Source organism: Poecilia reticulata, chromosome 22 (assembly GCF_904066995.2).
Source record: "Poecilia reticulata chromosome 22, P_reticulata-male-v2, whole genome shotgun sequence".
In the NCBI taxonomy this organism is placed as follows: domain Eukaryota; kingdom Metazoa; phylum Chordata; class Actinopteri; order Cyprinodontiformes; family Poeciliidae; genus Poecilia; species Poecilia reticulata.
In genome coordinates this window covers 20,481,437-20,508,507 of record NC_088851.1, presented here as the reverse complement: position 1 = coordinate 20,508,507, position 27,071 = coordinate 20,481,437, and the positions used below count along the sequence as shown (strand labels likewise).

General features: G+C 38.1%; 1 protein-coding gene across 11 annotated transcripts in view; it reads left to right on the top strand.

Annotated features, from left to right (window-relative positions):
* The window catches only part of nrxn3a (neurexin 3a), a 119,963-nt gene that overhangs the window by 75,265 nt on the left and 17,627 nt on the right, over positions 1-27,071 (top strand). For 8 of the 11 annotated variants that reach the window (XR_532656.3, XR_532655.3, XM_081603376.1 and 5 more), the window contains 10 exons: positions 1,092-1,295; positions 2,782-2,808; positions 5,417-5,536; positions 5,760-5,880; positions 7,776-8,036; positions 8,211-8,401; positions 8,827-9,000; positions 11,249-11,368; positions 25,968-26,149; positions 26,680-26,851. Coding sequence is in view for 7 of the 11 variants with exons in the window: in XM_081603376.1 (XP_081459502.1) it covers positions 1,092-1,295; positions 2,782-2,808; positions 5,417-5,536; positions 5,760-5,880; positions 7,776-8,036; positions 8,211-8,401; positions 8,827-9,000; positions 11,249-11,368; positions 25,968-26,149; positions 26,680-26,851 (1,572 nt within the window). In the remaining 4 variants the exon portion in view is untranslated. Of the gene's footprint in view, positions 1-1,091; positions 1,296-2,781; positions 2,809-5,416; positions 5,537-5,759; positions 5,881-7,775; positions 8,037-8,210; positions 8,402-8,826; positions 9,001-11,248; positions 11,369-20,658; positions 21,522-25,967; positions 26,150-26,679; positions 26,852-27,071 lie in introns of those variants that run through there. The other 3 variants (XR_014085883.1, XR_014085882.1, XM_081603377.1) reach the window with 2 other exon arrangements.

Here is a 27,071-nt window from a genome sequence, read left to right as displayed (position 1 = left end):
TAATTCAAACCTGATAGGAGCCTAATTTTTGTGCAAAACACTTAATAAACCTTAAATGATTATTTCAAGCCTGATTTTTTAACGTTTAAATTTGCGATTTGTTTTGGCAATATATTATGGCAAGCCGGGAGATGGACTTTGTCTCCCCCAAGTGGCCTTTTGACACCCCTACACCCAACTGATCATGCAGTAAAAGGGAACAAAAGGACATTTAGAGGACACCTAATGCTTCAGCACAATGTTAGATCATTTATCATATTAAATTCTTGTGACAAGAACAATAATCACGTCTGATTCATTTCAGCAGAAGGCCCCAAAAGGAAACCAGCCATGCTGTCCAGCTGGGGACAAACAGCACCTGGAATAAACTAGAGCTTTCAAGGCACATTTGTTAAATCCAGGAAACAATAAATAAAATGTTAATAAAATGTTAATTTAAATAAATGTACTGTATATAAGCCTATCTTTTGTGTAGATACTACATATCGGAAAACACTAAAGAGGATTATAAACGTTTTTTTTTTCTTCTTTATGTTAGAAGGTTTCAAACTCTGCTAAAAAATTCAAGATTTGAAAATGGTACAATTTTTTAACCTTTTCTCATGTTTGTGGGCATTTTATTTGGATTTTATGTGACAAGTGTTTTAGAGTTAAAAATATGCTGGAACTCTTGTTTATAGTGATCTGTGGACAGTGTCAAAGGTTTTCGAACCCTTTGATCAACAGACATTCTGAAAAAAATCTAAACATGATAAATCTCAGGATTCTACGTTATAAAACATAAGATTCTTTTGACTAGACCCATGGTCCTGACAAACATTTCAAAGGCACTGGAAGAAAAGCTGTTCTCCCAGGTCAGAGGTCACTAACTCCAATTCTTGAATGCCAGCGGCCTGTAAGACTGAACTACCTCCTTGGGATGTCAGCTAGTTTTTCAAATGCTTGATAATTAACCATTTATTTGAGTCAAGTGCGTTAAAGCGGGAATGCATTGAAAAGTTGCAGAGCAGTAATCCTCCAGAACTGGATATGCTGATCCCTGTTGCAAGGGAAAGGTCAAGTTCATCATCCGTCTGGTCTCTCTCCCACAGAGGCCTCCATTCTCTCCTATGATGGAAGCATGTACATGAAGGTGGTGATGCCAACTGTCATGCACACCGAGGCCGAAGATGTCTCCCTGCGGTTCCGTTCACAGCGGGCCTACGGCCTCCTCATGGCCACCACCTCCCAGGACTCGGCCGACACACTGCGGCTCGAGTTGGATGGGAGCCGCGTCAAACTCACAGTCAACCTAGGTATCGTATAACCAAAACACCTGCAGCACCAGCAGCTCTTTCTTCATTCATTTGCCCCCACATCTCCATCTTCGCCATGAGACGCTTCACCTTCCAGGGGTAACGTCTCCGATTCACTGCTTTTCCTCTCTTCTATCATCCCTTTAATTCTTCCAGTGACCTTAAATTTTGAAATAGACTTATAGTTTACATTTTCTCTCTTGTTTGCATGAGTATTAAAAACAGTTTCTGCACACAGGTGTTATTCTATGGCTAAAACAATTTAGATAATCTCTGACACAAGAAATAGAATTTCTTCACAGAACCATTGAGACAGTTGCAGCACAAACACTCAGAATATCCTAGCTTCTGAGTCTATCAGTGAGAACAATTGAATAAACTCTTTCTGCATTTCTCACTAACTCCAGATCATGTCTTTTGTTTGCTAACAACAGTATCTTTAATGAACTGTGTGCTTTGTCAGTGTCTTGTTCTTTCCATTCTCCTGTCAGCTTCATTCTTCCATCATGCTGTGTCAAAAGATGGTATTCACCCCTTCAAAGGCCTTAAGCCTGCGGCCCGTCAGGCGAACAGCCCGAGAACAGAGCCCAGCAAAACCTGCAGCTGGCTGCGACCCCATGAACCTCCAAACACTGAGGTTCTTATTTTAATTTGTACAGTAAATGCTACATACATATATCTGTCTTATAGAACATTTAGGATTGATAGTGTTAACAGGTGTTAGATGATCTATAAATCCCATTTAGATTGTTTTCTCACTGATTACATTTATACCCATCAGTTATTAAGCCCCTTATATTTCCTTCTCTGCTCATAATAGCCTGTAATTTCTTCCTAAAAGTGTAGATCTTCCCAGTTTGAGCTCCTGGTGCAGCTTAGGACCAAACATAGTAGCCGAGCAGCGCTCCATACTTCACAACTGGGGATCCTGTGCCTCTGTATGGTGCTGGTGCTGATTGGATCGAGGCTGTTTGCTCCCACTTTTCTGTTGCGGTTGACGACACATGACCCACCAGCCACGTGGTGACCAACCCACGATGTCCTCACAGCTGCTGGCAGCAGCTGGACAGGCTTTGCGTTGCATCGTTAAACTCTATTCTCTCCGTGAAAAGCTAATCAACCTGCTTTTCTCCTGCTTTACAAAAATCTGTGACTTGGAAACAAAAGAATGCAGCAAACATTTAATCTTTGCCATTGGGTTGGAAAAGCCTCGTAGCTGGTACCATAAGTGGCCATTTTAAAGTAAAGAAAAAAACGAAAATGTTAAGCCTAAACTTTATGAAAAAAACTAACTCTTTACCTTCCTCTGTCTATGCTTTTTTTCTGATCAATTGGTATGAAATTAAAGATAAGAATCCAAGGAAATAAAATGGCTACCCTCCTGCATGTGTGCGTCCCCGGAAGGGTGGACTTCTTGTTTTTGGATGTCTGCAGCTATAACCTTGAAGGATGCAATTTCATCTGTCATTTATTCTTCCCCATCTAGACTGTATCAGGATAAACTGTAACTCCAGTAAGTTAACACTCAAGTTTCATTTTGTTGTACTTGTTGTCTTTTCTTCTTGTATCTGCTCTGCACTGCCTTCCACTTTACTTCAACCTTTACTATGTGGATGTTGAGTTTGTGTCGGTTTTGAGTAAAAAAAAAAAAAAAAAATTGAGATTAGAAAATGTTCCTTTCGGTTGACATCTGAAGGGGTTTTAGTCTTAATTCTGATATTATTTATTTCAATAATTACAAACAAATAACCAAACAAAACCAACCTTTATGACAGAAGAGTTGCAGGACACTGCCCATTTGAGGACCAAAGGTTGGGATTGCTACTTATGCCTTACAGGCTCAGTAATGGTGGCATAGTGAATGAAAACCTTATTAATGCAAAGGCTCAAACTAAAGGCATGTTAATTAAATCCCCATGATTATAAAAGAAGGAATTTTATCATCTTAATGTCATCCAACTTACTGCATATATCTGTGGAAGTTTAAAATTCTTTCTAATCTTAACACATAAATATTCAAGGTGATCAGTGGTGATCCTGAAACTAAATTTATTGGAAAAGCAGTGCAAAAAAAAAAAAAAATCTGACTATGTCATGAGGATTCCTGATCCATCTATCAGCTGTTGATGTGTGTTGGTTCTTGATGCTGTGCCTTCTGAGGGATAGGAGGTCAAGGACTTCCAGCCTTCGCTTGCTCCATGAAATTCACTCAAATTCCTGGAGTGGTTTAATGATGCATTATAGAAGCAGAAATATGGAAACCCCTTCCAGTCTTTCCATGCTGGAGATCTTATGATACAAAGTTGCTTTTTTAGGTATTGCTGTATTAAAACGACACATGGATGTGCATTACCAAGATAGTTAAACTGAAACAAAGCATACAATACTTTTAATTTAAATATCGATCATCGTTACTATACAAACTGTACCAACCTTTCCTAATTCCGATTGCATGTTGAATATGACATGTCTTTTAAAAGTAAATAAATTGTCAACTCTTACCAATGCAAAAGAACCGTTTATTCTATGCAAATGTAATACCAGAGGGATAATATTTCACATTGTAATCTTTGGTGTCAACCCGTTGGACCCTTCGACCTGATTGTGTATGCATGTCACGCACAAGAAGGAGGAATTTCTGTTAGCAAAACATGGTATGGGTTTGGTTAGCATAGCCCTTTTGGGGTCATTTCTGCGATTTCCCGCTTTAGCTTTTTTGACTAACTGCAGGGACATCAAAGATTCCCAAAGCAACGTCCCTTTCACCACTTCCTCTATGACTGACATTGCTTTCCAAAGCCAGCCATGGAGCTATTGACCATGACTTCAATCTTGAGGGTGTTTACAGTCATTCAGGCCAATAACATCACAGATGTTTCTGCTCTGTGACTCAAATCAACTTCTGATCACTGCTATTATCAGAGGTAATAGCATCCAAAGACTCTTCACAAGCTGCACACCTTCTGCCCCCTGGCTACATCAGAAAAAAATCTGTCCATTAAAGTAATGAGCAAATTTGGTAACAAAGGGCTAATCTTGAGTTGTACAGGGATTCAAAGACCCCCTCAGGAAAGACAAAGAGCAGCAATTGTTGATAGAGGGTAACACCAGCAGAGTCTAACACGTGATGACGAGTCAGGGATATTACCAGCAAAGAAAAACCATCTCTTCCATTGATCGTACAGAGACTGAATGGACCCTGGAAAATGATATGAAATGTTATACTTCCAAAGTTCTCTCCACGAAACTCCAAACAACACCTGACTACTTGGTCTGAGTTCAAAGTTCGACCGTCAGTCGAACTCTCCTGTAGTGTGTACAGGTGTAGGCTGAAATATGGGATCTTATATCTAAAGTACCCCCTTTTGTCCCCTTTAAAAAGAGACCAATACCCCAGTCTACCAATCTTAACGCCACTAATCCTGAAATATAGAAGTTATGTCGGCTTTTTAAAAGAGTCAACCCAGCAGCATTAAGAGCCTTAAGAAGCTTTACGGGAGCTCTAGAGTTAAACTGAGGTTAAACTGAGCTGTGTTTCCAATTTTGATCATACCAGTATGATTTTCACTTTGATTTGTAATGTGAGTTAGAGCTAAGCTTAAAGAATCGGTGGTAAAAGATTACGTTGAACCTGCCAAGACATATGCAGCACAATAATTTAGTTAAAATAACTGCTTCTTCATCTGATCTTTAATACAATTGAAGGTTTGATAATAGTGTGGATATTCTTTAAGCATTTTTTATCATATATCATATCAAATTCTTTAAGCATTTATCCAAAAGTTATATTTTCTAAGCAGTGTTTCAGTTAGTTTCAAAATGCAGTTGGAAGAAGACTTCTGTGGGCCTGTAATGAGTAGAAGCATTTTTCCCTCTCTGCTGCATAAATCTAATATATAATATGAACGCATTGTCAACTATTTTGTCTTTTTTTTTTTCATTGTGTAATTCACTGATTGAACCAAACCTTTGTTTCCCAAATGAATTAGATCCATTCTTGGATACATTTCCAAGTCTCTTCATAGCGTGACAAGTTTGTGCCCAGACTGACTGGTGGGAAGACAAAGGTTTGGTTTGAGGCTCACTTTGTCCTTAACTTTGTGACTGACCATTGTTCTCAGGCAAGGGACCGGAGACCCTGTATGCCGGGCAAAAGCTCAATGATAATGAATGGCATACAGTGCGCGTGGTGCGTCGGGGCAAAACCTACAAGCTAACGGTTGACGATGATGTAGCAGAAGGTACTTAATCCTGCTTCAACTGGAAATGTTCTCAGTGTTGCTTTTTTCAGTGTATTATCACCATGCTGGGGTGTGTTAGCTATGAAGAATTCCTCTAATACTGTTAATGTAATTTTTTTCCTTAAATCAGCCCTTTTGTGTTAGTGTCAGACAGAGTTCTCTTTTCTTTTCGTTTTGTTTGTCTTTCTTTTCAACCCATCCCCTGCACCCTCCCCGTCTGCAGGACAAATGGTGGGCGATCACACTCGGCTGGAGTTCCACAACATCGAAACGGGAATCATGACAGAACGCCGGTTCGTTTCCACCATCCCATCCAGCTTCATCGGTCACCTCCAGAGCCTGAGGTACATTTTGCCGTCATTTCTACTTTAAATGGGGAGAGGAAGGCAATATAAAAATACATTTCAGACTAAATCCTGTATTCTATCTACTTCAGAAGTCAATACATGGACATGGACCTTGTAATGACGTCTCACTTAGGATAGGTGCCAGCCAAGGTTTAAATTGGGCTGGGGCTCTCTAGAGATGGGCCCCGGAATAAAAGGGTGACATATTTGAAGAAACGTGTCCTCTAAAAAGTTAAAACAATACCTAATAGCAATTCATTTTTTTTATAATTTAGAGACTTAAAGGCAGTGAATTAGCTCTTCACTAAAGCTACAAATAGGATGCCAACTTCCAAATCCTGTCAGCGCAGAGACAGGGAGACAAAGACTTGTAGCCAATCATACAAGTGGTGGTGGAAAGAGCTACTTCCTCAGCTGACTAAATCTAAAAACATTTTGAATCCAATAATGTTAATCTGATGTTAACCAAGCCACTGACACTGCCTGACCAGAGTAAGTAGGTTATTCATGCTTTCTGAACAGTATATGTACTCATGACAAAAATAATGAAAGAGTTAGCAAATAAACCATCACATTTAAGATTGGAATATTCCATAAGAACAATAAAAAATATTTGGTAACACTTTATTTGAAGGGGTGTGCATAAGACTGACTTGACACTGTCATAAACACAACATAACACCTGTCATGAACATAAAGAAGTCTTTATGAATGTTTATGACAGTTGTCATGAAGCGTCATTCGGTAAAAAATGACACGTTTCATGCAAAGTTGCTCTAAAAGTTGCATTAAAAGTCCATTAAAAGTGCCAACTTTGCATGATTTTGTAAATTATGATAATTTAATGCAAAGTTGGAATTTTTAATGGACTTTTAATTCAACTTTTAGAGCAACTTTGCATGAAAAGTGTCATTATTTACCAAATTACATTTCATGACAACTGCCATAAACATTCATAAAGACTTCTTTATGTTCATGACAGATGTGTCATATTTATGACAGTGTCAAGTCAGTTTTATGCATACCCCTTCAATAAAGTGTTACCAAATATTTTAATACACAAATGTGAGCCTAATGAAATACTTGCTTAGTTTTTTTTTCTTTCTTTCTTTTTAGAGTGGCATTCAAAAGTCTCATCTTTAAAAAACAGAAAACCAAAATCCAGGGAAGACCTGGCATGGGAGCTGAGAGATTCAGCACTTTTCATTTAACCATCTCCTGTATGCTTTTTCCAGCTCATCTCTCTTTGGAGCTAATAGCAATAGAGAAAATCTTAATAAAGAAGAACAGATATTTCTGAAGTCAATACATGGACATGGACCTTGTAATGACGTCTCACTTAGGATAGGTGCCAGCCAAGGTTTAAATTGGGCTGGGGCTCCGGTTTCCTCCCACAGTCCAAAAACATGACTGTTAGGTTAATTGGTCTCTCCAAATTGTCCCTAGGTGTGAGTGTGAGTGTGTGTGTGTGCATGGTTGTTTGTCCTGTGTGTCTCTGTGTTGCCCTGCGACAGACTGGCGATCTGTCCGGAGTGACCCTGCCTCTTGCCCGGAACGTTAGCTGGAGATGGGCACCAGCACCTCTCCCAACCCCACTAAGGGAGAAGGGTGTCAAGAAAATGGATGGATGGATGGAGATATTTCTGAAAAAAATTTCAAGTAATAGACTGAAGAGTAGTAAATAACAAGAAACCTTCAGGAACCTAGGGAACTCTTGATCAAGAAATGTTTAGATCTACTCCTTAGGAGATGTTTACCACCTTTTCAAAGTGCTGTTGTCTGACAGTGTGGTTCTTTGGGGGAAAATGATCCTCTTTTCATATTCTGAAGGACATTTTAACCAGTATACTTAATGTAGAAATATTAGCTGCATGTTCTCTTCCTTTCCACAGGTTTAACGGCATGCTGTACATTGACTTGTGCAAGAACGGCGACATTGATTACTGTGAGCTCAATGCTCGCTTCGGGGTTCGCTCTATTATTGCTGACCCGGTTACCTTCAAGACAAAAAGCAGCTACCTGAGTCTGGCTACTCTGCAGGCCTACACATCCATGCACCTCTTCTTCCAGTTCAAGACCACTTCCCCTGATGGCTTCATCCTCTTCAACTCTGGGGATGGAAATGACTTTATTGCTGTAGAATTGGTCAAAGGGTAGGTTTTACATCAACAGGATAGTCTATTCATTTGTTTTTGTGGCAAAGATTTTCTGCAGGAGCTTTAAAACAAATGTGTATGTCTTGTTTCAACCAAAAAATATAACTTTAAGAGCAAAGTTACAAGCATTTGACCAGATCTCTTTGAAACTAAAGGCATTTCTCATTGCAGATACATCCACTATGTTTTTGATCTTGGAAATGGGCCCAACCTCATCAAAGGCAAAAGTGAAAGGTCGCTAAATGACAATCAGTGGCACAATGTGGCCATCACCCGAGACAATAGCAATACCCACACACTGAAAGTAGATGCTACAGCCACAAGTCAGACTATCAATGGAGCAAAGAACCTTGACCTGAAAGGTAAGCTGAGAATGTGACTAATTGTGGGTCTATTGTTCGTTTAAATTAATAGTATTTTACCTTTTAAGAAAACCGTATTACATTTTCCTATCAGCAATATGAACAACTTGCTCAAAAAGATTAACAGGATGTAGAGGCATGAAGCTAACCCCCCCTTTTTTTATTTTGTTAAAATTGTAACGTTTTTTGACAATGTTCAGATACTTTTTTATTTCATCTAAATTAATTAATTGGATGTTGACAACAGTTTTGGTTCATTCATGCATTCTTTGCCTTATTTGTAATAGCATCTTTGCATTGAATTGAAATTGTGATGCAAACTGTTGCAGTGCAGTATTTTGGGCATTGAAAGTTTTTTTTCTGCAATCTGAGCCTGTTGGTATATACCACATAAACATATTTCCTCTCCACGGTTTCTTCTTCAGGTGATCTGTTCATCGCAGGCCTGGGTCCAGGCATGTATGGAAACCTCCCCAAACTGGTGGCTTCCAGAGAAGGCTTCCAGGGTTGCTTGGCTTCCATGGACCTCAACGGTCGCCTGCCAGACCTCCTGAACGATGCCTTGTTCCGCAGCGGCCAGATCGAGCGCGGATGTGAAGGTACACCGTCGCTAAGGTCTCTGCCTGATTTAGACTCCTACAACACAAAGTCCAACTCCAACTTCAGCTCCAGCAGCCCTTTCTTCCTACTCAATGCAAACAGTAGCTCCTCAACGCTGCATCCATACGGGAGCAACTCCATCCTACTAACTGTGTTTGTTGCCTCATTTACCCATTGCTAGCTTCATACCAGACATCCAGTGCTTCCTCATGTGCACCACCACATTATCGGCCACATTGGCTGTTTATCTACTGTACCGTCAGCCACCATCAGAGCAGTTTTGCCAGTTCAGAAACGTAAACTACTTACTGGTGCTGTTTTTTTTTGTTTGTTTGTTTTTTTATCCAACATTCTTTTGTAAGATTTGTTTTCTCTACATTGATGTAAATGTTAAATCGTAATATATGAAACAAACACGTAGATTTATATCCTGCACAGTCAATTAGATTCATGGCTATGTTAAATGATTATCAACCCACAGTTCAAATTTTAATCCCAGTTTTAGAACACGGCTCTTTTTTTTTCTATTATAAACCAGGTTAATTGTTTTCATTTGATGAAAAAGTGAATTTGACTGTAATATGCTGCCTATTATAGAATATCTTTTCAATGTGCAGATGAAATCAGATATGTCTGACCTCTTGGTCTCTAAATACCACCTCAACGTTGTTGTTGTTTTTTTTTTTTTGGACAAATTCTACCGTGAATTAAGTCAAGAGACAGCTGTAGAGGCTTAATATGAAATACTTCAATCCTGAATTTCTGAATTCAGCTGTGCAGGTTTAGGTTGGGCCATGAACCATGTGTCAGGAGTCTAGTGTATGCCTGTTGTTTTAAAAGCAGGACTTGCCAAAGGTTTGAATGTTTTGTGCTGCTTCCTGCCTTATCCATGCCTTCAGTGTAATACAGCGCCACATGGAAACATTTTGCACTAGCTGACAAACGTCACTGTGGATGAAAATGTTTCCATTCTTCGGTGCTTTTCTTTTTTGCTTCGTTGTTTTTGTCATCCTCTGAGGGTCCTGGGCCATCCTCCACAATCTCTTCTTGTTTGCATGGAAGTCTGTGTTTTTTTCTTACACCTGCCATCAGTTGGACATAATGTACTCTGAAGGTACATTTTTTTAACACAAAGTCAGAGCTCAACAAATGTGTTTGTTGCTGTAAAAGATCAATCTGTGTGATGTTATGCACTGTATTGTATTAAATGTGGGAAGTGATTGTTGATTGGTTTATTTTTCCAAATAAAATCTCATCGATCACAGCTGGGTGTCCATCTCATTTTAATAAATCATTTTATTTGTGCTTTGGTTTTCTTTATGTCGGCACTGTCATTCTAACTGTTTAACTTTGTTTTCTTTATTTATTTTTATTTTTTCAAGCTTCCATCACATGAAGCTCATTTGATGTTCTTTGGCGTCTCTCAAAGCCCCAATTGAAAGTTATAGTTGGAGGCCACGGCACTACTCTACTACCGTCACTAGATGGTGCTGCTGCGCCTCTGGTAACCATTGAACATCTTACATGAATCCCTGATTCACATCAGCCACCAAAAATAAAGGGAATGTAAACAACAAATTCCCTTTATTTTAGATATCATTCTTTCTTTCAGTCTTAGATTTAAAAGTCTGGTCAGAAATCCTTCTTTAACAGACAGAAATCAAGCCTTCACACATTTTCTCAGACTGGCTGATCCTTCTGGAAATAATTTTGGACAAACATCTAGAAAGGTTTTTGGACATTTTCTGAAAACCAAACGTCTTGAAACTTGGGGGGGAAAAAATAAAATGTATTCTTAAGTTATTAAACAGACAACATAGACGCATTTTTCCTTTTTTAGTCAGTTTAATCTCAAAGGAGTGTCGCCTACAGAGCAATTATGTTGTGACCAGGAAGAAGTGGAGAAGATTTTGATTGATCTTGATCTTGAAGGTCTTCTTTTTTTTCATTCATCATAGGTTAATATAAAAGTGAATAATGAATTTAACCTTTTGAATATGCACATTACACAGCAGTACCAACATGTGATGAACTATGAAAGCAGTTTTGTTTGCAAGAGACCAGATAGTCATATAAAAGAAAATGATTCCTTTGGCTTCATTGCTTGGCCCATTTATGTTTCACAGAAACAATATAACCTTTTCCAAAGGAGAATATCTCAGTATGTGCTATTTCTAGTCATTTACTGGTTCTTGTTAAATGCAGGGCCTGTCTGTGTGTTTGGTGGGTATTGTTGGACTCCCACAGGTCCAAGCACAACTTGTCAGGAGGACTCCTGTGCCAACATGGGGATCTGCATCCAGCAGTGGGAGAACTACACCTGCGACTGCTCCATGACCTCCTACACTGGGACGCAGTGCAGTGACCGTGAGTTCATTTGTCGTGCTTTCATGTCTAGCATTGCACCACACGACTCTCTGTATTAACACATTGGTGATGCATTAAGTATTTTACTGGAGAACATATAAAGTATTGCTTGTTGCGCAACCTATTAATTTTGTATTATCCTATTGAGCTTCTTCTCAAAGACACCGTTTAGCAAATCGACAGACAACAGCTCCAGCTCTAAAGGTTGCCCTCACCAGATAACTTTCAAACACCTCAAATGGGTTTCAGTATATCAGTGGATATACAGTATTTAAAGAAGCTTATTCGCCTGCCTTCAAGCTTGCAATGCATGCTGGTTGTTCATGTCTGAAATTGAAAGATATGTAAAAAAGCTCAAAAGCAAAATGGAAAACAAAGTGCAGCCCAGAATTAAGCTGGAATGTCCTGAAGATTTGTTTGGAATGCCAAAGATGGAATAAAGAAAGTTTTGGTCGTAAATATGCAATAAGTGCAGTAGTACAGAACTTAGTTTTACATGTTTGGCTTTCTACTTTAAAACACCAATTTAAATAAATCGTTTACAGTAATCTGCATAATCGTAAACTTCTTGCAACAGCAAAACATGTCTAAAGAGGACCATGCAAGGCGTGGGCTTTTGCACATGCCTCAATGAGAGTTTCGTCAGAGGTTGTAATCTTAAGAGCAGTGTTCAGAGTCCTGGTGAACATCAGGCTGAGAGACTGTGACACCACTCAACATCTGTTCAAAGAAGGAAAAGCTGCATGTGCTATTTTTATTGTGATAACAAGAATCCAACTTGTTTGAATATTATGTAGTATACATTTAATCCTTGGCTTCCATTTGCTTCCAGATGACGCTGTCTCGGTTAAGCTGTCTTCAGTCTTAGCTCTTTTGTGTCTTGCTGTTTGTTGAGTATTTTGTTTTGCTGGCTGAATTGGTCTGTGTTTCAACACAGCATTTATATTTGCTTTTGTAGATGTTTTCACTGCATATTTTTCTTTCCTCTCCTTGGTCTTGTTATGCCACCGTAATACCCACAATTTTCCAAATAATTTTTGAAGCAGAAAGTTTTGCTGATGTTTTTTGCTCACCGTTCCACAGAACTGTTTCTGCTTTTCTTGTTGTGAGTAATGGGACTGGTTTGGACAGAACATTTAATTTAGTTATCTCACCTGCTAAAGAACTTACACCCTCTTTAACTCTGATAAAAGTTCTCTTTCTGTGTGGTAAAAACTTTGAATGTCTTTACATCAGGTCTTCAAGGTAATCTTCTCCTTCTAAAGATAATGTAAGACAATTGCTAGAAACCTTCATATTTAAAAAAAATGGTTGAGTTAATGGGTGCTTTATCAAACTACATAGCTAACTAAATATCCATATAATGACAATGTTATCATTTGGAAGGCTAACCAATGTTCTGATTTTACCGTTTCTTTTTTAGAATTTACACAAATACCTTTTTTTTTTCTCGCAGTTTTCAATGTTCTGCTTAAATTATTTTTAAACGTGACTTGCAATTTTGTTTTATGCAAAATCAGGCTTATTTTTAAACAAAAATCACTAAAAATAAAAAATAAAAAGTCAGGGTTGTTTTTCATCCATGATTTGTCTTTGAAGTGATGTAGAGAATAAACCCAGAATGAACATGAACGTATGCTACACCTGGACTCCTCTAATCAAAATAGTACAAAACACTTTTTGAAGCTCTTTTTTTCATCAATTTCCACTTGAACCTGAGTTTCAGCTCTTGGATGTTCACACAACTTATGTTATTTAGATTGAGTCTCGCTGCTCTTTTATCCGTCCTTTGGTGATTTTTGAAATGCGTTTTCTGTCAGAGGAACTATGAGGAGAGGCTGACTCAGAGACCCGACAATCGTGTTTCCTATCAGAACTTATTCTGTCAAAGATTGACATGCCAAAAAAAGAGAAATATAGAGGAAGCCCTTTTTTACTTTAAAGTTTATTCCACAAATGACTTTGCCCTTATTTTTTTGTTTTGTTTTGTTTGTTTTGTTATGGATGATGCTTATGTCTGCTATTGAGATTACAAGCCGTAAGATAGTGAGGTGTTCAAAAAAAGGTGGACATCTCACTTCCTGGACCATTTTCTGATGTGTACTGATGAGTTATTTTGAGTTATAGATCAAAATGATTAAATTCTGGGTGTAAACAGTTGAAAAGAGTTTACACCCAGAAGGGATAGCAGGAGGGAGGACCAACAATATAAATCAAAACTGTTTTTTTTTTTGGTTCTTGCTCGTCATTTTGTTCAAAGTTCCTGTGGTTTCTCTTATTTCCCTTTTGTTCTTTTGCATGTGTTTCAGAGAGAAATGTGGATCCACTGTCATGCATTTGGATACCTCTCATGGTTTTGGGAATTCTTATGAGTTTAAAATATAGAAAAATGCAAGAACTTTGCGTGTCTGGGAAAATATTTGCTTAATGAGTTTATAAGAGATGTCTCTGACACAGCATTTAAGTGTTCAGAGACAATTTATGGGACCTGTTTTTCTTCACAGGCTCAAACATGAATACACTTAGGCCCTCTACAATATTCCTTGGAAACAGGCAGCTGACTCTACATTGACATGGGGTTGCATCATTGCCTGTCAACGTCTTAGCCTCAGTATTGGAAATTGACTTTACCGTTTCATGTGTTTCCAATTTCCTTGTTTGCCTTCCTTTCGTTTCAGTGAACGGTCACAGTCACTGTTGATGTTGCATCCCCTGACAGTATGTGCACCTAAGCAACAGAATGGAATTAAATATTTGCAGTATAAAAAAACCTGTTTTTTTAGTTCAATAGAACAACAGCCCCTCCTTGTTTCGTCAAGGTGGTTCTGGTGTGAGAAGCTGATGGAACCAAAGACTGTTTGTTCTTTTAATTCCTGTCCTTATTTGTATTCTTTTCAATTTTTCTTACTGCAAAATTACCATCAGATATTACAATTCCCAATTAGACTGTGACACCCTTTCTTTAAAATATAGAGAGAGACCAAGTAAGAAGAAAGCTTTTGGTAAAAGCATTTACGTTAAAAGTTTAAGTTAGGTAACTTTTTCTTATCTACCTGTAAAAGTGGTGTTTTAGTTTCCTATTTGTTTTTATGTCTTTTACTTAAACTTGTGTATATAGATTTAATTATTGAACATATTATTTGATTATGAACTATTGTGTTTTGCTTATTTAGGCTGTGATGGAATCATTTCCCAGGATAGGCAAAGGATTCATCTTTCAAACTAATCTTTCATACACCGTATTTTCCCAGAGACATTAAAATACACTGAAAATTAATAAGCTAATTACCACTTTCCAGTTTGATAGTTTGATGGTTTTGCAGTACTGTAAATGTAACAGTTCACAGAACTCTGCTTTATTTCTTTTACTATAACACCCACTTGAAATAGGTGACCAGCAGTGGGATAATGGAAAAAGGCAGAACAACACAAATATGACTTCCTTAGTTAATAGTAAAGCTTTGGTATCCACTGCAATGATTCTGAGCTCTGACGGCAGAATTGTACACCCTCCATCGTAAGGACCTGAAGGTGTCGATAACTGTTGGAGCTGGAGTGCATATCCATCACAAAGCCTTCACATAACTGTGAGGAGACCGATAGAAGATGAACTTGTGAAGTGAGGCAATAAACTTAAAAAATGGGGATGAATAGAATGCTGGAAAAATAAAGGGACTGTGGAATTGGACTGAGATAATTTATGTCTTTGTGTGGGTCTTTTGAAATAAGAGGAAAGTGAACAGAGGCTGTGTGTGTTAGCAGAGTCGAAGGGCTGGAGGGATGGAGCATTTTTATGAATATGAATTGAACCCGTTTGTCTTGTACAGTTCCTTGAGACGGCATTTGTTGTGGCTTGGTTAAACTGAATTGAAGTGGCTCACTTACCAAAAAAAAAACAAGCTTTCCTTTCCAATGCATTACTGCTCAGTGTTTCTAAAGTTTATCAGGAACTTTCCATGTACATTCGTTGTCAAATTTACAACATTCAATTCTTAATGGATGCTGAATATTATGATGGTATAGCAGCCAATGTTCAAGTTGCCCTAAAGTTATTGGCTTTAAGTCAACAGGAGTGAACATCCCAGATATTTACCTCGAGGGCAGACCACCTATGCTAACAGGAATTGCAAAAAAAAAAATCCTAAAGCACAATCTCAGACCAGAGATGGATAGTGCGGTGAGCCTTATCTGCCATAATGTAAACACTGATCTAGTTGGTTGTGGTAAAGAAAAAAGTTTAGCTCAACAAGAAACGCACTCAGTTTACCATTCAGTGTTATCTGTGTTTCCACGCAGAGGCAAAAGTGATCCAGGATAAAGTGGCTGAGTTGCCTTCAGCCACTTTATTCTACAGGTTTTTCTATATTCTTTTACCTCACCTCATCTCCATGTCCAGAGATTAAGCAAGGAGCTAATCGTTAAGACAATAATCAGAAACATGGCAGGAAGTCTATACAACAGAATGTGTGAAAAAAGACAAATGAAGTTTCTGCCAAGTCCAGAGCACAGTCATATAAAAACTGTGCAATGGGACCTGAAGTGAACTGTGCAAAAACAACTGTCTGAACACCTCAATGAACCAAAGCAATGTTGGAAAGAAGAGTGGATCAAAATGATTCCAAAGATGAGAGACTGATACATTCATACAGAAAATACCTAAAGACAGTAATTGCTACTAAAAGTGATTTTTTTGTTTCCACTTAGAGAAACAGACCTTTCTCAGTGCCTTGATGCATAAACCTTCTCAATCAAAAATGGGTGTTACTTTATTTATTTTTTTATTCTTATGACCCTAAGCAGTAAAATGCTAATTTCTTACGGGCTGTGAAGAAATTTTCAACTGCAGCAGGAAATCATTAGAATGGGATGAGGTGGGGTAACTGGTCACAAGCGAGCAGACTGGCAGGCAATCAGAGCGATTGGCAGGGTGACAGAGAGTCTATTTTCCTCTTCACTGACCTTTATATGTGTTCTGCTGGGTGCTGGATCCTTCATTGATCTACCAACCTCAAGACTAATCATCAGCACCAAGTGCATCCATGAAGCTGCAGAGCTGCTCCTCCTCCCCTGGTTGTCGGACTGATACGGCCTAATGTCATTAACTTGTTTTTACAGATATGTGAGGTTGATGAAGGAGAAGTTGATTCGTCCTGGTTTATCTCTGGGTGAAGCTGGAGCTGAATGAGCTGTGTTAATGTGCTGCTGATAAGCGAAGGATAATGTGTATGTTGTCCTTCACCTTGGTGGTCTTTCTCAGCCGTTGTTTGTTTAATCTTTGCCCTTTTGCTGTTCCAACCCACATAAATCTGGAGCAGGAGGTAAAATAAGAAGCAGGAGAGCAGGAAATAAAGAATGTGTGGTTGTGTGAGGAGGTGGAGTTGGTGTTCTTCAGCTGGTGGGGGTGGGGGGGAACGGCCATGCATCACAGCGGACAGGTCATTTGAACAGTGCAATGCTGCGTCTAAGGGTTTAGGAGATTAGAGAGGCTAATAATTTCTGAGGGCCATGCTTTATGTTAATGTGACAGGCCTTGCTGTATATTTCTGCTGAGGCGTCGTCTTTGTTGCTCTTAATTTTCCTTTAATGGAACTTTTGTGTTTGTTTCAACACCCTGCTCACAGATTTTACCGGCTTTGGAATTACCTTGCTTTCTGGAACAGAGGTCGTCCTCTAATTATTTCCCCCAGATAAAAGGAAGGACGCCGCTGGCACACAAAGTTTAGCAGAAACTGTGGACAGGATTAGCAGATGTGGACCCAGTGTCACAGTTTCAGTTTTACAATCCATTTTTTGCATTTCTCAACAGCAAAAGACATGAGCCTAGGTTATCCTAACGGCAATTTCCAAAAAAAAAAAACTATTGGACACGGTTGTGATTAGTTTGAAACATTATGATTAATGAGTAGGAAACTTCCGCACTGATAAGGCTCGCATGACTGATGATTTCCTCTGAAACGCAGATAAAACACTTTTAATAAAACAAGTTTTATTTAATTAAAGAGCTTTTGTTTGCTGGTTTAACTGAAACATTTCCTCAGAAAAGATAAGTACAGCTGTGATAAAAATCCTATATTTTTAGAATGTATCTTTCAATTAAAAAAACTTAAACACACTAGTTGGTGAAAGGTGAATTATTTGAACAAATATTATGTTCATAACCCTTTTACGCTGTTGCTCATCTACCTTGTGTTTCAGTGGTGTAGGAAAGATGGGCTGCCTGGCAAAAAACCATCCAGTTGTTCTACGCTTTGCTTTGCACACAGGGTCTGGACCCTTGGTTTTTGGGAAACAATTGCCTGCTGGAGGTCTGGACTCCTTTGAAGTGCTAACAATTGGATCTGACTTTACCCAATTGCTAACGTTTGCTTGTGATCTGTGTAATGTGCCAGTTTGACGCTAAGAAGCTTGCGAGAAATTGTGTGCGCTGTAAACAACCACCTCCAGCTGCAAAGACAGATGTGTCGAGCCAATCGAAATGGGTGTTACAGCCATGTGTCAGTCATTTGTCATGATCAGCTGATAGTTTTCTCTGGTATCAAGAAGGTCGACCCTCTTTCCATAACATGAAGTATAACATTTTTCATGTGCTGAATTTCAAAAAGGAAAATATTGTTAACATATTGTAAAAATTTTTTGTCAAATACAACAAAATATGGACTGAATAGATATACAATTATAATGTGTATACATTGTTAAACTTAGACATGTAAGCATTCCCATTCCTAAAGAAGTAGAAGCTACATGATTGATCAGGGTTTCCTCCAACACTTCAAAACTTAATGGGCATCACGTCGCTTACATTAATCTGATGACTGAGTAACCTAAATAAAATATTAAAAACATTAAATATATTTATTGTTTAACCCGTCTATTTATTTAAATAAATATTTTTTTCAACTGAAAATTAAAATGTGATTAATTAACAAACCTTACGATTAACTAGATTAATAATTTTAATCGATAGACTGACAAACTCTAAAGAAAACAACCTTTTTTACTTGCGTCTTGCAGCCACATTTTATCATGTTGACTCTGAAATAGGCACATAAACCCAGAGGGTCGACGCACAAAGACAGGCTCACAAAGTGAAAACAGCTCCAACCTATCTGTCTCCGCAGGTCATAAAATGTTTAAGATAAAGCCTAATGCATATAACTTTAGAAATGTGGAAGTGATGCCTTTGCACAGCTGAGGACACACTGAGAGCTAAAGCCAGACATTAAGTGAGTAAATGTTCAAACATGTCTTATTTAACAACAAAATAGTTTCCAGGCTTCACACACGTGTTTTTTTTTTTTTTTTCAGACAGTCTTACTACATCCATATGCACAAAACTGTGCAACTAAACCAAGATTAAAGTTGCTTCAGTTAAAATGGCACCAACGACTCTGACTTTGGCAAAATGGAGTGATGCAATATCCTGCAATGGCATTGAACCAGTTTTTTTATTATTATTATTATTATTTTCTTACATTTCCAATTTCCAACAGCAGGCTATAACAAACATTCTTGATTGCTGCAGCAGATGCAGAAATACAAACAAGCTTTAAAGTGAGTTTGTTATCAAATGCAGGTATGTGGTCTGTAATGTTATGCAGAGGGGAGAGCAGGTTGATGGGTCCTTTCATGTTCCCAAAATGATATTCAGCTTCCCCACTTTATCCCCTCAGGCAGAAAAGCAGTGAAAGGCCTTTCCTGGCTGCAGCCATCAAAGTTGACTTTCGAAATTCGAATTTGAGGTGTGTCACAAGGATGAAGACATCATACAAACATACCTCTAGATGAAGGTCATTTCAGAAGTCCACAAATTAAATAATTCATGACGGCGAGTTAGAACAGCACCTGCATGATCTTACTGTATCTGTATCTCATTGCTTTCCTATTATTGCGAGCTGGAAAAACACGTTAGAGTTGGAAATATTTCTTTATTTAAAAAAAAAATAAAAAAAATGCACTCATGAAGAAGTTCGTTGTTTCTGTCTTTAAGGCTGAAACAGAAGTTCTAATCAAGGTATATCTTAATTACAGCAGTAAACAACTAGACTACACAGGTTAATTTATACTATGTGCATTCATTTATTTTTTCTACAGGGAATAAAAATGTCTATGACAGCTTCATTTTCACTGAGTGGTCTGTTCTTCCAAATAACTACTTGTTATGTGTTTTGTATACAGTACAGTATTAAAAACAATAAATACATTTATTGTTGAGCACATGTCTATTTATTTAATAATTTTGCAGCAAAAAGGGTTTTTCAATTAAAAATGTTATTTTGTCGATATATTCTTAGTTTGTATTGAGCAGTGTGTCAAAGCAAAATTTTACAAATAACTACTTTTTATGTTTTGTGTACTTAATGTTAATTCCTAGGAGTTTTGCTGTAGGCTTCATTGTGTGTAAAACATCTGGTAAGATAGCATCATTATGTGAAGAAATGTTAAAATGCTTTACAGCAGCAGTAAAGCAGTTTGTCTTGGTATCTAATTGATTAAAGTGGGCTCTATTTCTGAAGTTACTGGTATGGAGTTTGGGTGGCACATTGGCACAGTTGTTAGCACTGTTGATTTATAACACAATGGTAACTCATTCAGATCCTGGTGCAAGGTCTTTCTGCATGGAGTTTCCATGTTCTTCTTGTGAATGTGTCCTTCCACAGTCCAAAATAATGACTTTTAGGTCAATTGGTCACTCAAAACCTGCCCCACTAAGTAATGGGTGTGTGTACGGACGTGGTTGTTTGTCCTTTGTGTCTCTTCATGTAATGCTGCCCCAGGCTTTCAAAAGTCCAACTGCAGGTGGGCAATTTTGGGTAATAACAAATCAGGATTTTATTTTATTCTCATTCTGACAAATTGCTATAAATGTTGCAAAAGAAGCATGAAACTCTTTTAACCATTCAGCTAAAAAAAGGTGATTTTATTCCTTAGAGTCCATTATTTGAAATGCATCCGTAAGAGACAAAAAATAATTTTCTTTTCACCCCCTAGTTTGCTCTTTGAGGATAATCATATCCGTTCTTTTTTCAAATTCTGCCTCAGAGTAAACAAACTATGCCTTTGTTGTTTTGTCCCGAGTTCTCATCCTTGCATCCTGGATTTGTCTCCACATTCCTTCATCCTTGAAGTCACTCTTTTACCTTTCTCTTACCTCTGTTATTTCTCTCAGCACCTCCTCAGTAGTCGTCCAACCCCTCCTCCTCTTCTCTCCTCTGCACTCCACACTCCCTCTCTTTCATCCCGTGGCAGCTATGGGATCCAGTTCATTGCTGTTCCCTTCGTTTAACAGCCAGAGTGTCCAGACTGAGCGCATACATCAAATGAAGGCTCTACATGGATTTGGACGACAAACAGAACAGGAGTTTTACTGTCACTGAGATAAGGTGCTTTAGGAGATATTTGAACCCTTTTGGAATTAAAAAGAGGAAGAAACGAGAGGAATATGATAAAGTAAAAAGTCCAGTGGATTTACAGAACTCAGGTTTACGAATGGGTTGCCCGTTTTGTGATCTACTTTCTAAGGATTCCTCAATGTGTTTTTCTAGGAGTGAATGGAGAGATGATGTGGGAATAGTGAAGGACATTTGGAGCATCCAGTCAGGAGCACCAGCGAAACCACAGCTTTCAAACAGAGGAGGATGCATGAAGTGTTGATCCATCTTGACTTTTTATGGGCCATTCATTTTGCGTTTCTGAGCTGCATATACTCTTCTCAGGTGGATGCTTCTGTTCTTTTAGTTGACCAAGTTTAATGAACTCTGACATGAAAAGTCAGGACTGTTGGAATTACTGGTAGCTCATCGACTCCTAATCAGCTTTATTTGCTTCAACATGAGATTATTTCAGTGCAGTATTCTGGCATTCAGTGTGACTTTTTAAATATTCATCATGTGTCCCATTGGTGCTCTACCACCACAGGGTCCTAAGAAAAGGAGTTCATGTCAATTTCCTGGACTGACTGTCCTCTACCACAGTGCTTGGATTTGGTGGCTCATTTTGGGATGTAGTGCTGCATCTGCAAAGCAGAGCTCATCCCATAACCACAGACCTCGAGTGGCAGCAGACCCATTCGATCAACAACTGTATGTGGGGAGGCATCGCTCCCCTCAGGCTGTATCCATTTACGGCTTTCCAGCAAATCTGAAGGGTGCTCATGGTAAGTGGTAAAACTTCAAGATCTGTAAAGCTTGCAAGATGCTACTCTTGCAACTTCTCATCCATCGGTCCAATAATGTAGAAAAATGGTAGGTCTGTTTGGGGTTTAATGCTTGGTTTTGAAAAAGAAAGATGCTCTATAGCTGCATTGTTTAACTTGTTCCTTGCAAGCTGGTGGGATGCTGCGAGGCAGACTTTTGTCAGTGTTGGTTTTGCTAAATTAAGAAGTGTTGTTAAAGGATGTTTTAGGTTATAACTCCAAGACTTGTATTCTGCACTCCTCTAATCAGTACAATGTTTTATAGACTTACAGTAGGGGGAGCTGACGAGCTTTCAGTCTTATCCTTTTTCAATTGTTTTATGTAATTAATGTAGATCTTGATTAATTATAATATTTTTCTTTGCGGAACATCCTTACAGCAGTGTGCATCAGGCAACACGTGAAACTAGCCTGTCTTAAGCTTTGTAAAGCTTGTAGTTTGTTTTGCTAAAAAGCCAAACCCATCTATAATAAATCTATTTATGAAGTTCTCCAATATTTTGACTTTGAAATAGTTAAAGCTTACAGACACAGGTTCTATTGACTGCTTTAGAAAGTGTTTTGTAGACCTATCTTTCACACAACCACATTAACAACACTGATACATGTAGCGCTATAGTTGTATTATGGTGCAAGCAAACATTATGGTGCAAGCAAATATTTTGTTTTATTTCTCTTTTGAAAACACCAGAATTTTAAGACAAACAGTAACTGTGACTACTTCCTCTGATGTCCATTAGCACGGATAGACTGACAGGAAGGCTAACAACTAGCATAACTATGATGGTTATTTGCTTTATTGGACATGTACTGGGTTTCGAATATTCAGTGGTTAGTGTTGGATAATCTAGTCCAGGTTTGAAGAGTCTACATAAATGAAGTTTGTGAACTAGGACAGATTAAAGTTGCTCAAGGATAGTGAAAAACTAGGTGGAATCAGCTTTAGCCTTTTCCCGAAGCCATCTTCAGCTCTGTAAAATATAGTACTGTGTACAAATGTTAATGCTTGATCTGACGTTGCTAATGATAGTCTATACAGGCTAATGGACAGCAGAGGACATAGGCAATCCAGTGGGTGACAAGCCTTCGAATGCTAGTCACTAACTCGTTCAGTGCTAATACAAGTGAGTAGTCTCTTTCTCATTTTTCTGCACTCACTTACTTGTTACACAATTACATAAAGGCCCTGAATGCAGTGCCATACTTTTATACAATCATTACTGCATATCCTCTTCCAAGAAGGGCCCAGCCAAAGCAGAAGACATTTAGCCCTTGATATTTATCCCAAGCATATTAGAGTTTCACTTATGAGGCAGCCATTTTTGTTTAGGTCGGACTAAGAGGTAGGAGGCCAATAGGGTATAGAAGATTCAAGGATTAAATAGATTGTGTAAGAGAATAGTATATTTAACTTCTGGTCTCGTTATAGTCTCTTGTGCTCCCGGATTCAATGATTGCGTGCGTGGAAACAAGAGCCACACAGAGTTAACAATCAGAGCTCCACGTCATGCATTTTCAGAGTTTATTCCAACATTTAAAAGTATAAAATCACATCAACACAAACACTTCATACACATGAAGACAGACCTTAATTTACCTGAAACAAATAGGATAAGGAAAAAATGCCAAGGCAGGAAAACAGGCAAAGAAGCGTCTTTGGAGAGTGCTCATGCATTTTTGCAAAAACAATCTGATTCATTCCTCTTGGGCCCATACTTTTATTCAAAAGGGTGTTTTCTTTGTTTTAATTTATGCAATTATGCGATTAAGGCATGTTGTTTTTCTTGTATGGATAGACCCAGTTTCAAATTACTCAGTTTGGGCAATTTTATTACTTTCTGAGACCTGTTAAATTTCAGGGCTTCTGTGCTTCTCTATCAAGACAAGGGAGACCAAAGGTCATTTAAAGCCAGCTCTTCTCATGCCAGTTTGAAATGTGATGTTACTCCTAATTCCTGGTTGGAACAAAGCCTCTAGTCTTTTACCAGGGTTCAACCAAAAGCTAACCTGTCTTAAACCCATTTTACTCCCTGCTGGGCAAATTCCTATAAATACAGATCAGTGCAGTAATTTTAAATTGACATAAAGCCTGGTACGCAAAGTGATTCAGAACTTCTGCATCCTCTTGGACTCCATGTAGTCGTTACTATAAAACTACAAATTAGACTACTTCAAGTCATGTTAATTTTAACTAAATGGTATTCTACTGATTAAATTGCAATTATTGTTAGTATTATGTGTTGTTAGTGTGTTTGTCCTCAAGTTTTAGTGTTTCTCTGTGGGAGATGACTTGAGATGTCTCCTCGCTGCCTGCTCATTTGAGACACGGCCTTTGTGCTAGAGTTCATTTATGATGTGGTTCCATCCTGATAACACACATTCTTTTCTGCGGCTCCTCTAAGATGTTATCCAAAGGAATCTTGCTTAATCCACTATTTGTGCATGTCGTAAGATTTAACTGTATTAAACACTAAGAATATTTATTTTCCTCAACAATTGGCAAATTGGTTAGTGTAAACGAAAGATTTTAGCATGTAGAGATGGGTCAAGGACACTGGTCAAGGTCAATTGCTACAATGTATAATGGGTAAGTGTAATGGATGACAGGGTCTCACAATATTCATTGTGTGCATCTTTTAAGATCAATAATTGGTTTACTAAAATACAGTCACACTAAATAGCTACAACTATTAACATATGAAAGCTAAAGAGCATTTCACCGGACACGTGACAGAATCAAATGTTCTGTTTCAATTAAAATGATTGGACTTATAAACCATTATTACAAGAAAATGTGTCTTTCATTTTTGTTTTTTAAGGAAACTTTATTTTGGTTTACCTTGCTGTAATGGCACTAGATAATAATTTGTAACAATGACACACTGATGAAGGATGGTTTTCATTTAAGGTATACCTTGGTTTAAATACAATTTATAAATGACAACTATTATGACAGAGGAGCCTTTGTGTCTTTCTATTTAAAATGAGCTAAAATGCTATAACCAGCAATTTTTAGTTAACAAACTTTATTATTTTGTGATAAAAAGATAAATAACATGAATATTGTCCATATTTCCTCTGTTTATTACTGTATAGCACAAAGCCATTGGGCAAACAATAGCATCCATAACACAGTTGAGCTCATAAAAAATTATACTTTGACTATTTGCTGCCATCATGTGAAAGTAGCATGATATATAAATATGTATTTTTCAGAAAACAACAGCACTCCTTCCCATCCCAGCTGCCCTCCTCCCGAATTCTCATAAAATAATCTGGAACCTTCTCCCCATGATTTAGGTATTGAGTTTGAAAACTGCAGTCTTACGCGAGTCCCTTAAATAGTTTATAAAAAACTTCCTCACAATCTTATCATTACTTTATAGTGTTCTTTGATGTGCAAACACATGCATTAGTTCTTGCAGGAAACTGCATCCACTTTCATTACTTTTGCTCAGCTTGGTATCTGATCTGTATTTGAAATATGAACTCTGTCCATGACTCTAAAACAACCGACTCCCAGTAAATATTTCATTGTTCAGTGACTCCCCACGGATAAAGATAAACAGATCTCTACATCTCCCTTTTAGGTTAGAAGCGGAATAAACAAGCCAGGGATTATTTGGAAACACACTTGAAGTGTCCTCCCCTATTCTGTATTAGCATATTCTTTTAGGGGGTGAATAAAAGTTTTTCTCATTCTGCAGCGTTATTATCAGGTGGCTAATTTGCACAGACTAAAAGCAGCTTGTGGAGAGAAGGGGTGGGGGGATTCTGGCTCAGGCAACAAAGTGCTTTTGTGACAAGCATTATCAGCCAGAGCCAAGAATCGCCTCCTCTGCCTGAGCCTGCTCATTAGCATTAGCTAGCCTCTGTGTTTGTTCACACATGTGTCAGATTGTGTAGTTTTTGTTTGCTCAGTAGGTGCAGAAAATTAGTGTTCTCACAGACAACCGCAGTGCAATTGTCTGAATACAGATGCACTCGTTCTCCAACCCTAACTGGTCCAAATAGTTTATCGAAACTTCCACGAACATTCACATTCAATTAGGTTTCTCCAGTGGGGCACTCTTTAATAATTTAATCGAAATAGGAGTGGACAAAACACATTTGGGGTATTTTGTTAGGATAAGAAAAGATAAGGATCTATCTAAAATGTGCTCATTTTCTGTTTAGTGTCCGCACATTTGATACAACAGCATCTTGGTGCCTGTTGCCATAAACTCCTGCAAGACCTACTGAATCTGACATATTTGATTCCAGTTGATTCAAGTTTTTGGCTAAATAAGTGGTGTATTTAAAATGAATATTCAGTTATGTGATATGGTTTTAGTTATACTGGCAAGTTTGCTACTTGTTATTGCTGATGGTTTTTAAATTCTAATTTGTTTTCTGTTCACCTATAAGCTGGAACCATGTACATCTTTGGCAAAGGGGGAGGCCTCATTACATTCAACTGGCCAGCCAACGAGAGACCGAGCACCAGAACCGACAGGCTGACCGTTGGCTTCAGTACATCCCTGAAAGATGGCATATTGGTCAGAATTGATAGCGCGCCTGGTCTGGGGGACTATCTTATGCTGCATATAGTGAGTAATCATAAACATCCATCCATTCTTTCTTTCTGTTTTCTCATCTGGCATATTACTTCAGCCCATTACTAAAACTGTCCATTGAAAGATGGCATTTTATCTACGTTTTCATGCAAATTACAACAAAGGTCATATGTTTATGTATTTTCTTAATTTTGACAAGAATACTTTCGGTGTGTTTCTTGTTGTTGACACCATGTTTCCAAATATAGATAATGAATTTGAGCTTTCTAGAGGGTTCTGATAAGAAAACAATGATTCGTCAAGTTAAAAATATGTTTCAGAAACATTTTACTTCATGAAGTATTTAAACAAGTTTTTTTTTTTAATCAATAAATGTTTACTCTATCATCACCTTCAATTCAAGCCCAAATCATGATTCATCCACTCCCTTAAATTCTATGCAAATCATCCATGCAGAAGTAATGACCCTTCAAATTTCAGTAATAATTCCCAATCCAACAGAGCATCAATAAAGGGAACTCCCAACATCTCAGTACCTTAACAATTGTATTTGCTTTCTTCAGGAACAAGGGAAGATTGGAGTCACCTTCAACATTGGGACTGAGGACATCACTGTTCAAGAAAGCAGCACCCCAGTGAATGATTTGAAGTATCATGTGGTTCGTTTTACCAGAAATGGTGGGAATGCTACGCTGCAGGTGGATAACTGGTCAATCAATGAACACTTCCCTACAGGTACAGCAATAACAGTTAATTCTCACCTGCGTAACAGACTGCATAAAGAGCTCTAATGAGGCAGTGGAGTCACATTGTTGTGCCACACCTTGAAGAGGTCACTGACCAGCATCTGCCTCAAAAATTAATGCAATTAAAGTTGTGGCTCAATGTATGCTCTTTTTCAAAAAAGAAACAGAATTTTAGTAATGACATCCAGGGTCTTCGTTGATTTTTATAT